The sequence below is a fragment of the Eulemur rufifrons genome, chromosome 29 (assembly GCF_041146395.1).
Source record: "Eulemur rufifrons isolate Redbay chromosome 29, OSU_ERuf_1, whole genome shotgun sequence".
NCBI lineage: Eukaryota > Metazoa > Chordata > Mammalia > Primates > Lemuridae > Eulemur > Eulemur rufifrons.
In genome coordinates this window covers 36,990,427-37,006,115 of record NC_091011.1, presented here as the reverse complement: position 1 = coordinate 37,006,115, position 15,689 = coordinate 36,990,427, and the positions used below count along the sequence as shown (strand labels likewise).

The following is a 15,689-nucleotide window of genomic DNA, read 5'->3' as shown; positions in this document are numbered from 1 at the left end:
ACTTATTTCTGGAATTAAAACCAAAGCTAAACAAAATAAAAACTACTTTCTATTTTTCAGCACAAGAAAACTTTATACCTAATATTTCAATTTTCAATCAGAAGAGTTAAGATGTTGAAGAAAAACTATTTATATATAGCAAAGTATCGTAGACAACTATGTAATAAAACATTTGAATTAAAAGTTTCTCCTCAAGTCACAGGTCAAAGGTCATTGATACACTGATTAAAAGGGAAAAGTATAGCAATCTCCAATTATGGTCATTGTAGCATTACTGATTAGTGCTTAGTAATAATTGGAATCAAACTGAGAATCACATTTCCCATGGTATCTCCTTTTTCATGTTTCACAAGTTTTTCTCACAGGGTAGTAAATGGAAATTGGGGAGGAGATGGGTTGGAGACATAAAAATCAATGGGAATGCATGCAACAAAAATATGCAGTATCACTTCATGTAAACTTCCGCTTTTTTCATGCAAAGATGCCTATAAAAACTGAGACAATAAATTTTCTAATAGCTGAATTTTACATTAGCTCAGTAACAAAAACTGTTAAATCAATTCCATAATTTTGCATGAGCAGGAGACTTGAAATGGTTCAAAGATTTCCAGCATAAGTGCTCCATGGCCCAATTATGCTATTTAGATTTCTAAGAACAAAACGATACAGGATTATTCCTTGCTTCGGTTTCTTGTCCTTTTGACGAGAGAGCAGAATAACCCGGATTTTGGAGGAGGGCCCATCAGCATTGGAGCCTGGTTCTTGTGCGTAATTTTTATCTAGAAAAAAAGAGAGAGTAGAGTAATCTCCAGATGCAATATAAATTTCTGAGAATCTCTGTTAAGGTTAATAATATCTCATGAGTTACTGAAATGCCACAAGTGTAAAATATACTTTCAGAGTTTTCATGAGTTCAAAAACATTTTTAAGGGAGATAAGGATATGCATTTAAATAATCATATTTTGCAATGCTCAGGATACTAACAAAAATAAAAATGCCTTGAAGTCACATTTTAAAGATCATGTTACCTCTAATTTAACTTGTAGTGACACACAAAACTCTTTATTTAGGCTACATAATTATGGAGTATGATTTCTTGACCATTAGTTATGCATTATTTATTGAAGGTAGGAAAGGATGCACCATGACAGTATTCAGAGTCCCAGGTACGGCCCAGGTATCCAGGCAAGCCTTATTTATCTTGCTAATCAGATTGTTTCTCTCTTTCAGCACGAACTGCAAGGCTTAATTTCAAAACAATCATTAGGAATGAAAGTCAAAAGTTAATGTGCATAAAAGGTCAGAAATGATGAACTAGCTTTCTAATTTGTTAATTAATTGGCAATAGAATAGAATCAAATATTGAAAAGCCTGCTTAAAACATTTTGAGAGACTGTTCTAAAGCTACTCGTTTTGATTTCTTTGATATAAAACTACGAATCACCTTAAATGAGACAACCTTAAAGTAGATTATGTCTGCAATTTTCTCTAATTCAACTCTAAATTAGAGAAGACATTTTATGAATATATGCTATGCTCAAAGCTAATTGAAAGCAATTATCAAAGTGGCATTTTGTCTGTGACTTTAAGATACATTGTAAGATAATAAATGATTCTCATTATGTAATAAAAAGGTCACATCTTGCCTTTGGGCTAGTGACGCTAAGAGTTTTTCAAAAGCAATCTGAGACATTTTCTTTAGTGAACTGCGACTAATACAAGAGCCATCGCTTATTAAATATCAGTTGTCACCTGCACAGCATTCGCATCAGAGATGAGTATTTCTTTCAAAAAGAAACACCACCTCATTAAAAGCTGCAAAAAATATATCTCTTAAAGTGCATACCTGACATTTTCAAGTTAAAATGAATATCCTTCACTTGTCATTCACTAATAGCAATGCAACGAAAAAAAAAATGTATGTCACATGAACAGGATCATTAAAATCGGCAGTGGGGCTTTTGGGAAATGGAAATTTTCTTCATAGTCTAGAAAGACAGAAGTTATGTGGAAAAACCTTGAAAGAATTTACAACTTTATTTAAGTTTGTTGGAATAAGGTTATTCTGGAAAGATTCAGTGTTCTTTCTACTGCAAAAATAAATTGCATCTGTAAAAGGCCAGTAGGCTAAACCAGCTCCAAACTATGGATATCCGACTTTAATTTATTTTTTTTTTAATCTTATGAGAACTGAGGAATTGATAGCCAGACAGTTAAAATCCCAGGACACACCTATCTATGTAGATTGAAAATGATCTCTACCAGATTTTCTCTCTCACTAATTCAGCTTTAGATTATATTGTACCTTATGCCATTGATTTTTAAACTCCTCTGAAATCCTAGCTTTAGACAAGATCTAATACTGTATCATTCATCATTTATTAGTTTCACAAAATTATTAAGCCTCTACCATGCTTCAGACACTGTACCAGGAACTTTGAATAAATAGACAATGCACAATCTCTCTCCCTGCAAAATTATAACCTAGCAGGAAAGAGAAATTGGACAAGCATGTTCAATAGTACTATAGATGCTGAAATAGAAGACTAAGTAGAAAGATACTATTTTTTAACACTAAAAATGAAAATGAATCATTTTACATACAATGTCATCTTTAAATGAGTACCTGGGGAAGCAGGTATCACGGATTAATATTTTTTACATGATAACCTCAGATTCAAATAGAACATTAATAGTTAAAATAAGAAGGGAGAGATTTCTGATTCATAATTGCTGGACTAAATCCTTTAGAGGGTGTAATAGTACTAGGGCATTTTGGAAAATTAGATTATCATTATCAAATAGTTGCTAGGACTTTGGAGGAAATGTATCTTTCTAGTCATTAAATAAAGTTAACATCAATTTATGACAAAGTATAGTTAAAATGTTACATAATTGTTGTCTATCTGATTTAGACATTCTTTGTGTTAAGATATTTGAATTTTGTTTTATTGTGACTATGCTTATATTGAAAATTCTTTTTTGAAAGTAATTACATGTTCTTATTCCTTTGGAAAATAGTACAGTATTTCATTCAGTGTTCTTGACACAATGGGACCTTTAATTCATGTTACTGACTAATACACAGTTCTGGTTTTCAGTTTCTAAGCAGAATAATGGCCAGTACTATTTTTAAAATTATCTATAACCTATCTTGTTTGTTGTTTAATCACTTCTATGGCCAAAGTACACAATTCTTTCTTTAATCTAATTTTAGTTATATAAAAAATGAAATCCACATCCTTTTTGTCTGCTGTTTACAAAAATTAGAAACAGTTAGTTATATTTTCCTCTTGGTCAGAGGAGATAACATGGAGGAAACGAGTATTCATGAAGTGTCTGTTATGCATCCAGGCTCTTTGGGTAATTACATGTGTTTGTATATTTGGGGAGAAGGAAAACTACTCCATTACAAATGAGAATAATTCCAAGCCGGGTGGATGGTTGGTGTTGTAGTCACAGATATTCTAGGTGTTGGCTGTGGGAAGCTGTAGAGACTCAAATATAACCTCAGGCTCAGATTGCTCAAGAAGGGAAACCCTGGTTAAGGGGGCCACGAAAGACCTATAAAAAATGACTCAGATGCCTGTTTTGTACACATTTGACACTTTCGTATTTTTATTATTATTATTATTTTCTAATTTATCCAGAAAGACTTTAGAATCTAGCAAGTTTCAGCAGTCTGAGGACATGAACCAAATATCGGGCTCCGTTTAAGTGTTCCCATCTTTAGGAGTCAGATAATTACTTCTTAGTTGTTTCTTTTTTCTTTTTTAATCTTCATGACATATTTTAATGAAATGAATCTTATAAAATAATAAGCATACTAAAAGTTATAGACACTATATACACATGTCTATTTTAAAATAGAAAACAGACTATAACAGTAAGCATATAAATGTTAAGGACAGTTATTATTTGGCAGTAAGATTAAGGGTGATTTTAACTTTTTTTGGCTTATCTATTTTTCATAATTTATTCAAATGGCTGTATTACAAATATTAGAAAAAATACAATTATTATACTTGCAAATTTTTGTTAGATTTTATTTCATCTTGTTTGGAAATTAAAAATTGCAAGTAATGGATTTTTTTTGCATCTTTTAAAATAAATTTTTTTATATTTTTTATTTTAGAGTATTTTAGGGTTACAAACACTTGGGTTACTTAAATTGCCTTTCCGTTAGTTGTTTCTTAATACATCAAATATTTATTGAACACTGGACATTAGCAAGGCATTTTGAAACATGATTTTGATTGTTTATTTTCTAAGAGAGTCTGAGATTGTTTGAAAGAAAATTGTGGGCATTCATAAACAATGGTTATGGGGCTTCTAGAAACTGGAATGGCTACATAAAGGTAGAAGAGCATTGCTTAAAAAAGAAAAAGCAAGATAATTTAATGAAGTCCCATTTATTAATTTTTATTGTGGCTGTGATTGCCATTGGGGTCTTCTTAAATTCCTTGTGTAGGCCAATATCTAGAAGAGTTTTTCCAAGATTTTCTTCGAGAATTCTTAGTTTCATGTCTTTGGTTTAAGTCTGTTATCCATCTTGAATTAATTTTTGTGAGAGGTGAGAGATAAGGATCCTGTTTCGATCTTCTACTTATGGCTATCCAATTTTCCCAGCACCATTTATTGAATGGGGCTTATTTTCTCCAGTGTATACTGTTGTCTGCTTTGTCAAAGATCAGATGACAATATGAGGATAGTTTTATATCTGGGTTCTCTATTCTGTCCATTAGTCTGTTCTGCATAGCCAAAGAAACAATCAACAGAGCAAATAGACAACCTACAGAATGGGAGAAAATATTTTCACGCTATACATCTGTTAAAAGGCTAATAACTAGAATCTAAAAGAACTCAAGCAAATCAGCAAGAAAAAAATCAAACAACTCTATTAAAAAGAGGGCAAAAGACAGGAACACAAGCTTTTCAAAAGAAGATAGACTAATGGCTAATAAACATATGAAAAAATGCTCAAAGTCTCTATTTATCAGGGAAATGCAAATCAAAAACACAAACTCCAGTGAGGATGGCTTTTAACAAAAAGTCCTGAAACAACAGATGCTGGCATGGATACAGAGAGAAAGGAACACTTATACACTGTTGATGGGAATGTAAATTAGTACAACCTCTATGGAAAACAGTATGGAGATTCCTCAAAGAACTAAAAGTAGACCTACCATATGATCCAGCAATCCCACTACTGGGTATTTACCCAAAGTAAAAAGAGATTTTACCAAAAAGACACTGGTACTCAAATGTTTAGAGCAGCACAATTCACAATTGCAAAGATGTGGAATCAACCCAAGTGCTCATCAATTCATGACTGGATTAATAAAATGTAGCATGTGCATACCATGGAGTACTACTCAGCCATAAGAAAAAATGTTGAATTAATACCTTTTGTAACAATCTGGATGGAACTGGAGACCATTCTAAGTGAAGTATCATAAGAATGAAAAAACAAACACTACATATACTCACTATTAAATTGAAACTAACTGATCAGCACTCATGAAGCAGGTGGGAGCGGGAGGAGGGGATAGATGTACACCTAACAGGTACAAGGTTCACTACCTGGATGATGGGCACACTTATACTTTGACTGAAGCTGTACAAAAGCAACCCATGTAACCAAAACATTTTAAAATTTAAAAAAAGAACACAATAGAAAGAAATGCAAGATAAATATTGTCAGCAACAGAATGGTATCCTCCTATCAACACTCTTAATTTCTATTTATCACCCACTCCTTTGGAAAGCAATGTGGCAGAAATAGGCACTTTTGCCCATGACTCCTTCTATTTCTGTCTTCCTATTTCAAATTAAGATGGGCCACATCTAAAAATATAAACATGAAAAAATTTAGGTTCAGTTTCACAATTATTCAATATGTAATAAGGACACACACATAGAAACCAATAACTAGATCAAGGATTACAAAGCATAGTTTTCTTGTTTCTATTTCATTGTTAAGGTTGCATAATGTGATAATTCCACCTCATAATTATAATGTTAAGAATATCAGCAAGAATAAAAAGTAACAAGACTTATTTTGCCAAGTGCTTTACACACATTATTTAGAATGCTACATATTTCATTCATCTGTTTGAGTTGTACTCAACAAAAGCCCACTCCTATAAAAAAAATTAATGTTGAAGAGTGTGAAGCTGAAGTATGATTTCATAAAAGGGATAGAAGCAGAGGGGATTTATGTCTCATGACACACAGCAAATGATGTTTATTCCCATTAGACATTCGTATTCTCTCCAAAGATCTTCAGCCCAACTAAAATTAAAAGGAAGAGATATGGGTCTTCCCTGATTAATTTTGTAGACAGTATTTGGCCCAGGTTCTTGGTGATTTCTTTCCTGCTTCCCTGTCTTCTAGCATCAAATATAGTATTTCCAAAACCCTTTGTCATAAAAAATAGTATTTATTTTCTTCATGTTATCTGAACACATCCACTCAACACCCTTTCTCTAAGGATTTATCAAAGTATTCTGATAAGATCTGACAGAGGTGGATCTATTCTCTTTAAGAAATTCTCATATCTGCTATTGAAAGAAAACTTTTTTCATAATTTAATTTTTATAATATCTAATTTTGTCCTCCTAACAACCCTAGGATGTAGGTGTCAACATCCTCATTTAAAACTAGAGGACAGAGAAATTTAGATGGATTCTGTAACCTACATAGCACCCCTCAAGTGAGTAAGTGCAAGAGCTGGGTTTGAGAGTCGACTCTCAAATCTCCCAAGCTCTCCATGCTAATTCCCACCTCTGCACCTTTGTGCTAGTTATTGCCCTAGAGAGCGTTCCCTCTCTTTTTTGCCAATCAAATTTCTATCCCTGTCCTGCCCAGCTCAAATCAAACATTATTGTAAAATGTCAAAGCACAGGGATAAAAAGAAGATTCTAAATCTCCTCAGAGAGGAAAAATAGGTCACTCACAGAAAAATAAAAATCAGCATGGCATCAGGCTTTTCAAAAACATTAGTGCTAGAAGACAATGGAGAAACACCTTCAAACCTCAGAGGAAAAGTTAATTTTATCCTAGAATTCTATACTTAGACAATGTATTGATTAAATACAAGGGTAGAATGAAGACCTTTTCAATCACAAAAGAATCTAGAAAATTTACCTCTTATATGCCCTTTAAAACATATTTAGGGTGTTCTCTAGCAAAATAAATGAACGAACTAAGAAAGAGATTAAAAAAACAGAATTCAACTGAGACCCAGGAGAACAGATTTGCAAGAGACCTAGAGAGAGACACCTGAAGGGAAGGGCTTCTGCCATATAAAGAAGAGGAGTGAGGATAACAGATAAATGGATATGGTGGAGTGGACTGGTGTTTTGTTTTGTTTTGTTGTTCTTTTTTTTTTTTTTTGAGAAAAATGAAAACCAGTATAAAGATCATTTTGGAAAGAGAAGAGAGAAAGAAACTCTAAAAGCTTTATAAGAAAGAACACATGATTGTGGGTCAGTATTCGGCTCTACAGTGATAATATTTTTATGGTCTTAAAGATTATATATATATATAGTTTTTGTTGATTTAAATAAAATTATTATATCATTCTTTTCAGAAGCAGAAGAGCTTAATGGCTGGCTGGGTCCACATTTTCTATCTGGTGGCTTTGAGCAAGTTACTGCGATTCATTTCTCTCATCAATACTGTAGAGCTTTTAATATAGTGTCTCACTAGCTTCTTGCAAGGACTAAATCAATGATTCAATGTACACAAAATACTTAGAATGTTACCTGGCACGTAAAAAGCACTCAGTAAATGTTAGCTATTAGTAAGAGAGTTAAATTAATTAATATAAGTGTGTTAAAAACTACCTTTCTATAGTGTGAAGTAAGGAGAGTATATCTAATACTAATATATCAAAAAATAACAGCAAAGCATACTTCCAAATCTGGAGTAAACTATAGGAAGAAACAGCCAAAGAATCAAAGCGGTTGCATCTGATGAGCAGACTGGTGACATAGAAATGATGGCACAGAGAATGGCTATTTTTCTTGCAAGTCAATACATTTGTTTTGTTTTATTTTGTTTTTTTTAATGTGCATATATTATTTTGGTACAAATGTTAAATAATTTTTTTAAATTCTCTTGCACGCAAGTGTTTTAGGTTTTCCAAATGTGATCCACAGACTAGGATTACAGACATCATCGTTAGAAATGATCGTTCGATTTCCCAGTCCCCTGCCACGCCATCTGAATCAGATTCTGCTTTCCAACAAGAACCCCAGGTGATTTGTATACATGTTTAAATCTGAGAAGCCCTGGTCTGTTTGTTATTTTAGTTCTTTTCCTAAGGGGCAAGGCTGACTACATGAATGAATAACAAGCACCTTTTGGTACTCATCCCCAAAACATATGGATGAAAGTAAGCAGTAATAAAAACAAATATCCCAATTTAATCAACTTCAATTACTTTTATCATTAATCTACTATGTACTCCCTTCAGTTTAGTGCTGGGGATTCTAAGTTGAATATACATTTTTTCAGCCTAACTGAGGTGCTTGAAGTATAATGATGCTATCAAATATGCAACATAAAATATGATATGTGTTGAGCTACAGAGATACGTTCAGGATGCAATGGGAGCACAAAAAAGAATTCCATTTATATCATGGTAGCAGGACAGTGGCACAATTAAACCTGAGTTTTAGTCACATCACTCAGGCAGCATAGATTAGGGGCTGGGTGCCATACAGAGACCGAGAGATTAGATGGAAGATTAATGTAGTAATCCAGAAAAGAAGTGAAAGGGACTTTAGTTAGGGTGGTGCTGATAGGAACAAAGTAGAGGCAGATCTGAGAGATATTGAGGAGGCACAATCTACAGAACATGTTATTAATAGTCGACTGGATGTGTGGTGTATTGATAAAAGGGGAAGATTCCAGTATTATGTCCATGTTTTTGGTTTTAGATGTTGTATGTGTAATGATGCTTTTTATAGAGAGAGAAGCATTTTTGGCAGGGGTGGAAACCAAGAAGTTGGTGCCCCCAGTGTTATGTGAGACAATATGAAGGATATGTTCAGTCTGAAAGGAGAACAGGTCTTGAGAAAGATTTGAGTTGGATGGGCCTATAATAATATTATCAACTGAGAAGAAATTACTGAAGGACAGGGTGGCAAATATGAATAGCAGATGGTAGCCTTCGCAACTGGGGAATACTGACATTTAAGTGTGTAGCAGAAGAGTGATAGCCTATAAAGAATATGAGTACAAATTGCCAGAGAGGTAGGAAAAAACCTAGACAAAAGTGCTATCATATAAACATTTCCAGTCAATCTTCAGTGTGGCCTATTCTTCTTCTATTAGTTAGGAAGAAACCTTCAAATTTCATAAATGCGGGTTAGGCATGCCTCAGGATTTCAATGTGGACTACACATAAGTCATGTAAGCTGTTAAGTTGTTTAGCCTAATTTGAAATATAGAAACCTTTATATTTGAAGGCTACATATTACAGGATATTTAAGTAGATGTCCATATAATTCAGGGGTTAGCAAACATTTTTTGTAAAGGATTACATAGATGTTTTAGGCTTACAGTCTCTGAACTATTCAACATTGCCCTTGTAGAGCAAAGGCAGTCTTAGATTGTATGTAAATAAAGGGGTGTGGCCACGGTCCAATAAGCTTTATGTACAAAAACTAAACTCCGAATTTCGTATAATTTTCACATTATAAAATATTACTCTTCTTTTCATTTTTCAACCATTTAAAAATATGAAAACCCTTCTTAACTCTTTAAATACGTAAAAACAGGCAGCTGGCCAGATTTGACCCATGGGCCATAATTTGCTAAACCTTGATATAATTCAGTCAAAGGCTAAAAATTAAATGTAGAATTTGGGGACATAAGGTAGAAGAAAGAAATTTTAATTTAAAAGCATGATTTATTGGGTCAATAGCTAAAAGATGGATAAAAGTGGAAATAATTTCCTTTGGCATATCGTTGCTATACTACGTGCCACCATTCAGAATTCATTCTGTGAAAATTCTGAATTAGAATATATACTAACATTCCTCCATTTTGGTAACATACCAACTGATCACACTTGGCTCAAATGAATAATCTCATTAGTTGATTCTCATTGCTTTACACCAGGGTGGGCACAATAATATTGTGGTTCTTAGAAAGCACCTCAGCAGGTAGCATTTTCCTTTTTAAATATTCTTACTGTATCTAGCCAATTTTCCCCCCTGCTTCATCTTCTTAAGAATTTGTTATCACTGAATTTATTCAGCTACCTTAAAAATGAATGGGGTTTTCAGAGCAAAATAAACGCCATAAACTATCTGTGAAGAGAGCTTAATTTAGCAACTATCTGGAACATTATAAGTTACCTAGCTTGATTCTGGAATAAGATTGTCTCCTTCCAATAATGGAAACCATTTTGAATTCATGTGTGTAACTGAGCCATATGACAGCGGGAATAAAGTGCATGCTAAATTTTTCAGGTCCATAACTGCCAAAAAAGCAAAGCAATGAAACATAACAATTTTCTAAACTTCCTTTGCCAGCTTTTTTATGATTCTAACCATTATTTTCTGGAATGATAATTCATTCCAGTTTAATGTTAAAAATCTTTGATCTAACATGAAATTCGGAAAAATCATTGTGAAGATTTAAAATAAAATCTTTAAAAAATGGGGTTAAGGAGTTTACTTCCTGATGAAATCTGCAGGAAGTTTAAATATGTATGGAAAAGAGAAAACTTCTTCGTGAAAGTGATGGGTTATTTGGCCACATCGCAGGGGAAATATTCATACCTGGATTTGAAACTTCTTTTAACATATAAATTTTATTCCCCCTTCCAAAATATTTTTGTGGTTCTAAGTTGGTTGCCAGGGAAGGTCAAAGACATTTTAAAAGAATTTTTATTACTTTCACATCTCTATGAAGAGATTATACTCACAATTTTAACCCAGTAACTGTTTATCTTTTCCTAGGGCATCTCCAAATCTTTGGTCACATGAAAAAACAAAAACAAAATGAAACAAAACAACACACAAAAAATTCCTCTTTCTGCCTATAACCAGACAGTATTCACAACTTGTGGTTTTACTTTTCTTAATAAATAATATGTCATATAAATTTTTCTATATGGTCTTTTTTATTTAGCATAGGGGTTAAGGACATGGACTCAAGACGTGAGGCAAGGGTTCGATTCCCAGCTTGGCCACAGGCCAGCTATAAACCGTGGCCAAAGAATCTCACATTTTTGAGCCTCAGTGTCTGTTTGCTAAAGGAGTATAATGAACGCAACTGTTGATAACTTATAAGACCACTGTAAGTACCAAATGAGGCTAGGCATGTCATATATGTACATAATAAACATTATTTATTATTTTTAGTGTAATTACATTTAGTTCAGTGGAAAGTGTATTTTGCTAACCCCTCTTCTATCTGAGACAACAAGGCTTTCTGGATTCCTTGGTGGCATTGGGAAGTGTCATATTTTGGCCATCTGCCTTCTCCCTGAAGCACCTGGCAGCATTCCTGCCACATGCCAGACTCCACTTCTACTCAAAGGAAAGATTAGGAAAAAGATTCACGTGGGGATTTACTAACTGTCAAAGAGCATAGATTTTCTTTGTTTGCTTCACCAGTGGAGTCCAATAAGCTCACACTGTCTTATAAGAAAGAATTTCTGTAATGGCTTAGTTCCTACACTCAGCCCTTGGCTATTTGTAACATCATAGAACTGATTTGAAAGGTTTTTCCCCTCAATGTTAAACTAGACCATGGTAATCCAATTGGATATGGATGTCCAGTTTTCCTACGCATAACAAAATTGCCAGTCCATGGTGTAATGATAATTAACATTTCTAACAATGTGCTTAGGACATTGATTAGGGAGGAGAATATTGTTGAACTAGTACTAGAATGGAAAAGAAACTACCTGATTGTTTCCCAGAGTCTCCTATTGCAAGGAATTGTTCTATCATTTATTCAATTGCTCAAAATGATCCAGAAACCTGGATCATTTTCGATGTCTTCTTTTCCTTACCTGCCCAACATAATCTGTTACTCAGTCTGATCAATTTTATCTCTCAAATATTTTCTGTATCTGTTGATACTTTTTTCTTTTTCCTACCAAGCTCCTAACTGGTCATTGCCTCTCCCTACAATTCATTCCCCACTCAGAATGATCTTGTCACCATATACATCTGCTCACATCACTCTCCTGCTTAAACCTCTCTTTAGCTCCATATGACTCAAACTGAATCTAAACATTTCTTCTGTGGTCTTCGAGGGCCTGCTGCTCTGATTTCCACTGACTCACCTGCCTCACCTTACACTTTTCTTCTTTCTGTTCCACCTTTGTGGTGTCTTCTTTATTTTTTTTCCTTTTCCATTCATCAAATATTTATTTATTCATTGTTTCTTTTTCTTTTTAATTATTATGGGTATGTAATAACTGTATCTCTATAGGGTACATATGATGTTTTGATACAGGCATACAATGTGAATTAATCTAATCAGGGTAATTGGGATGTCCATCACCTCAGGCGTTTATCATTTCTTTGTGTTAGGAATACTTTAAAATAACTAAAGGAGTGGAATTGGAGTGTATTGTCTTGTTTCTGACCCTTGTACATACCATGCTCCTTCCCACACTGTGCTGTTTTCTCTGCATAGGACATTCCTCCTTCCTTTGTGCCTAGTTCTATCTTCCTCATATTTTAGTTTTTAGGTCAATTGTAAGTTCCTTTGAAAGCTTTCCAGGACCTCCTGTAATGAGATCAAATCCCCCTGTATAACTTCTCGTAGTACATAAGCACCACAGTAACATGACATCACAGTTCATAGTACCATGAACCTTTTCTTTCACAGACCTTATATCATTACTAGAGTTTTATATTTGTGTGACTGTTTGAGTAATGTATACCTGCACTGAGATCAGAGATCATTTTGTTTTGTTTGTTTTGTTTCATTTTCTCTCTGTTGTAACACAAGGACAAGATTTTAGCACTTTCATGGGAAGGAATTCAATAAGTTATTGAAGGCATGAATAAATAAATCATTGATACTCTTGGCCCAGACAAATATAGTATCTTCTTAATTTGTATTTATTGATTAAAAATCATGTTTAATAATATCCATTTTGTTCATCCCACAAAATTGTCATGAGGATGACACAAAGTAATCTGCTAAAATTCTTTGAATTTTTCAAGTTTCCTCAACTGAAAATGTGCAACTGCGTTCTGAATATTTAAGGAAATAAAAACTATAAATTAGACTCAATTTATTTTTAGTAAGAAAACATAAGTGCTAATGTTTATTTGAATTTGGTAATGCACCCCAGGAAGACCCTATGAAACATTACACTAGTTCTCTACTAATGGATAAGAAGAATTGCTCTTTAAAATTTTCAATAATACAGATTGTTGCTTTTTAATGAAAGCTTACAATATGTTAGCTTTATTTTCTAATTTTAATATACAAAATCAGAGGGAATAAAGAGTTAAATAAGGTAAGATCAGAAGGCAAATTTGAGAGAAAAGGCAGGCTTATGCCTTGTGATTCTACAGTTTGCATCCATCAGAAGACAGATCTCTAACTGCCTGAAAAAATCAAACCTGTGTATTAGTCTGGTGATTCCCATCAAGTAGGAGATTACTTCTAACTTTGCACATTCTAGAGGAAGATATTCAGTTTTGAATTAAGTGTGAATATTGGCCCTCTTGAAAGCTAATGACAAAATTCTGTTAAGTACATACAATTTTATCAGTTGTAGCATATTTACAGCCTTGGATCAGATGAATATATATGCATAAAGTGTTACATATTTGGCATATTTCTCCTTTAATTTTTGCCCTTAAGCATTTTTAGACATTATGTCCAATTTAGGCTTGGAGTTGTTATCAAAGAATATGACTATAAGAGACATTATTTTCTGTTAGCTGAAATGAAGTTAATTTTTTGAAATTGAAACTAATAACTAGATTCATTCAGTCTTCAAAATAAAGAATAAAAGAACAATTTAGGCTTATTTTATAGTATTTCAATTGAATGTATTACCATGAACAACTACAAAAAGATAAGTGTAATTTAAACACAGTATTTGGATAACTTTTAAAAAATACTATGGCAAGAAAAAAAACTTTAAAATAATTTTGTGCAAAACACAATCAAATCTAATCAGTTTGGCATTAATTAAGCCCTAATAATGTACTTCAGTATCTTTCGTAAGTAGTGCGATCCGTTTCCCCTTCATCCAGGTCGATTTGTGCACATTATGGTGTCATCATAATTTTAAAACATACTGAGAAAATGACAGAGCTGCAAAATTAAAATAAATGATTAATGGTATTTTTTTTTCATGTTTTGTACTAATAGGTATTACTGAGCCTTTAAATTAATAGAGCTGTCAAGCTCACGGGTGTTACAGATCCAGCAATGAACCAAAATGGAAATTATATATTCCAGAGACACCTGAAGATGACACTTTGGAATATTTTAAATTTTAATTAGTAGGTGCACTGGTTTTCTTCCTCCGTAACCACTGCAAATTAATTGGAAATTAGTTACAACCAATCCTTTTTTAAACAATCTGAAATGAAAAGATTGGTGCTTTACACCTTAACATTCTTGTTTGGGGGCCAGAAACCACACATGCAGTAAATTGCATTGTCAATTACAAAAACAACAACTGTTGTGAAATTAGGAAAAATTATGCACAGGTAAACAAAACTAATTAATGCATAAGTAACAGAGGAACACACAAAATAATGCCCAACTAAACGCTAATGTGCCAGTCTTTGAAAAACAAAATTAAGGCTTAGAAATGTAAATTTATGCAAAAGTATTTACCAATGAAGACTTAGGTAAAAAGAGGCTTTTAGTTTATGTTTTCTTTAACTGATTTAACTGATTTTGGGGCCTCACTACCTCTCACACCTTAAAACATACTCACAAGAACAGCAGTAGTCTGCTTATGCAGGTATGTTTCGAGATGGCAAAAAACTGTTAATTCTCTATTCTTAAAAATATCAAAATTGTAGCTCATTAAATACAAACTGTGGTGTTTCTTTCTTTAACAGGTATCCTTATTCTCTGGTATTTAAATATTAGGCAAAATGCAATTTCTAGGCACATCAGAAAAATATTCATTACCTACACCTACCTGTTAAGCATTTTTCCACTGATAATTTATGATTTACTCGTTTCTTTCATCACTAAAAATACACTTGTTCCTTTGTTGTTTTTTTACCTCCCTTCTAAAGTAACCCATTAGAGCACCTTAAGATTCTTTAAAAATGGTATGTCTACCATGTCAGCAAGGGTTAAGTTACAATAACTGTGTAACTTTTAATGAGAATATAATATTCTTATCAAATTTTCAAAACAAGACTAATTTCCAGGAAATCAACCTGGTGTATTAATAATTATTTAATAATATTTAAAGTTAATCCAATTTAATGCAAAGGTCTTGGGAGATTCAAGTGTTAGGTAACTCTGCAGATAACTTTCACAGCACTATTCTATTCTGGGTGAGTTTAAAAATAATTGACTTTTTAGGTAATTATTAAAAATGTTAAATATTATAGTGAAATGGTGTCCTTTCCAATAATGAGTCCATCTGTAGATGATAATGGGAAAACAATGAAAGTTGCTGCTAAATTTTCTGTAACACTTTGGCCAAATCTCAAAA

At 33.1% G+C, this 15,689-nt stretch overlaps 1 protein-coding gene across 6 annotated transcripts in view; it reads right to left on the bottom strand.

Moving 5' to 3' along the window:
• Positions 1–671: 671 nt before the first annotated feature.
• The window catches only part of DGKB (diacylglycerol kinase beta), a 569,068-nt gene continuing 554,050 nt past the window's right edge, over positions 672–15,689 (bottom strand). For all 6 annotated transcript variants that reach the window (XM_069461460.1, XM_069461461.1, XM_069461463.1 and 3 more), the window contains one exon: positions 672–779. In XM_069461460.1, coding sequence (XP_069317561.1) covers positions 672–779 — 108 coding nt within the window. The remainder of the gene's footprint in view (positions 780–15,689) is intronic.